We start from the raw sequence: 2036 nt of genomic DNA on the forward strand, positions 1-2036 counted from the left end.
TCTCTCTCTCTCTCTCTCTCTCTCTCTCTCTCTCTCTCTCTCTCTCTCTCACACACACACACACACACACACACACACACTTAGAAATAAAGATTTTAAAAGTAAAATAAGAGTCAGATTCCTTGAGCACCTTGTTGTGTAGGTCAGGCTGTCCTTGAACTCTTCACTCCAGGGCTGAGATTATAATGTGGGGCACTGAGCCCTGAACAGTTACTTTGTAAAAAACAAAACAAAAGCACAAGTGGTCAAGTATCAGTTGTACAAATTGAAATTTCGCATTTTTAGTATTCAATTTTTATATTCAGTCTGTAAATACAAATTGAAAAGAACCCATGTAACCAGCCCTATGTGATGAAAGAGAATGGTCAGTCTCTGAAAATACCCTTTCCTGTTCCTTCTAGAGTTCTCTCTCCTGGTATTGGATGTTGGGTTTTGCTCACACCCTGCCCATAGTTGGCAAGTAAATGCTACTGTCGTTTCCGATTAGTGAAAACCACATTGATTAAACAAGAACTGCTGGGTTCTGGGTGTGTGGGCTGAAGAGGAGGCTCCTCCACTGCCGCTCCCACCTCCCCCTGGGTCTCTAGGTTCCGGTCATTTGGGGCACATTTGCTTACTTTTTATCTGTACTTGAAAGTCCCCTTTGAAGGTGATAATTTCCTTGGTTATCCTGTTTGTCAGATTGGAGGTTGAAAACTTGGGCCATGGGGGATGGGGCAGGGAAAGCGGATGCCTTCTTTCTCCCAATTCCCTTTGGTGTTTATGACAGTTTTAGGAAGTCTGGGCTGGTCTCCAGCACTTGTTGTATAGCTGAGGATGGTCTTGATCCGCCTCCCCAGTGCCTCCGTCTCAGGCATGTGCCATCACCCAACTCTCTGGGTCAAGAGAATTTCTTATGGTGTCTTCTATTTTTGTTTTAGGTAAAATGTCGGCTCCAGGACCTTACCAAGCAGCTGCAGGCCCTTCTGTAATGCCCACTGCACCCCCAACCTATGAAGAAACAGTGGGTGTCAACAGTTACTACCCAACCCCCCCAGCACCTGTGCCAGGACCAGCCACAGGCCTCATTACAGGCCCAGATGGGAAGGGCATGAGTCCACCTTCGTACTACACCCAGCCTGTGCCTGTCCCCAACGCCAACGCAAGTATGTCTGTCACCCAGGTCCTTGCAGCTCAGTCACCAAGCCTGTGGACTCCAGGATGGAGAGGGTGGCAGTGAGGTGTCCAAGTGTCAAAGCCAGATGACAGGCACTGTGATGTCTGCCCCACCCTAGTTTCTCATAGGATATTTCAGACTTCCTGTTGTTGAGGCCTGTAATTTCCCTATTATCAGACACATTTAGTGGCCAGCAAGATGGCTCAGTGGGTAAAAGTACTGCTAAGCCTGACTACCTGAGGTTTCTCCTCAGGACTCAAATGGTGGAAAGAACCAGCTCCCCAAAGTTGTCTTCTGATCTCCACGTGTATGAACATGTGTGTGCACACACACATGCACAGATGTTAATAAAAATTAATCAAAATTAATGAACAACAACAAAACCCCCAGGAAAAATCTGTTTAAGACCCTCCCGTGCCTGCTGGGCCCTTGGCCCTCGCCACCATCCCTGTCCCAGAGTACAGGAGTGGGAGGTTGTGAGTTCAGAGACCAGGGTGGAGAGAGAAAACCTGTCCTGCGGCCAGCTGCCCCGTGAACAGGTACAAGAAACAGAAACAGCATTGAGTAAGAAAATGATGCAAAGCCACCGCCCCTCCCTTGGGGCAGGGTCTCGCCTGGACCCTTGGCGGCCTTCTCCATCTTCCTTGTCCTTGAGAGTCCTGTAGCCGGGTGTATGAGTGCTCTATTTGGTGCTGTAAGCTGATGAAAACTATCTGAGGGACCAGCAGAGCTTGCCTACCCTGCCCTTCTGTCTTTATTTATGTTTGTGTGTGCACCTGTGGAGGTCAGAGGTCAGCCACAGGGGCTATCCACCTTGTCCTGTTTAGTTTAAAGTGTGTGTGTGTGTGTGTGTGTGTGTGTGTGTGTGTGTGTGTGTGTG

At 48.5% G+C, this 2036-nt stretch overlaps 1 protein-coding gene across 4 annotated transcripts in view; it reads left to right on the top strand.

Annotated features, from left to right (window-relative positions):
• Litaf (lipopolysaccharide induced TNF factor) overlaps nucleotides 1-2036 on the top strand; it is a 36143-nt gene that overhangs the window by 25479 nt on the left and 8628 nt on the right. For all 4 annotated transcript variants that reach the window (XM_028778407.1, XM_028778408.1, XM_028778409.1 and 1 more), the window contains exon 2: nucleotides 921-1145. In XM_028778407.1, coding sequence (XP_028634240.1) covers nucleotides 926-1145 — 220 coding nt within the window. In that variant the 5' untranslated portion in view covers nucleotides 921-925. The remainder of the gene's footprint in view (nucleotides 1-920; nucleotides 1146-2036) is intronic.

Source organism: Grammomys surdaster, unplaced genomic scaffold (assembly GCF_004785775.1).
Source record: "Grammomys surdaster isolate TR1022 unplaced genomic scaffold, NIH_TR_1.0 334, whole genome shotgun sequence".
NCBI lineage: Eukaryota > Metazoa > Chordata > Mammalia > Rodentia > Muridae > Grammomys > Grammomys surdaster.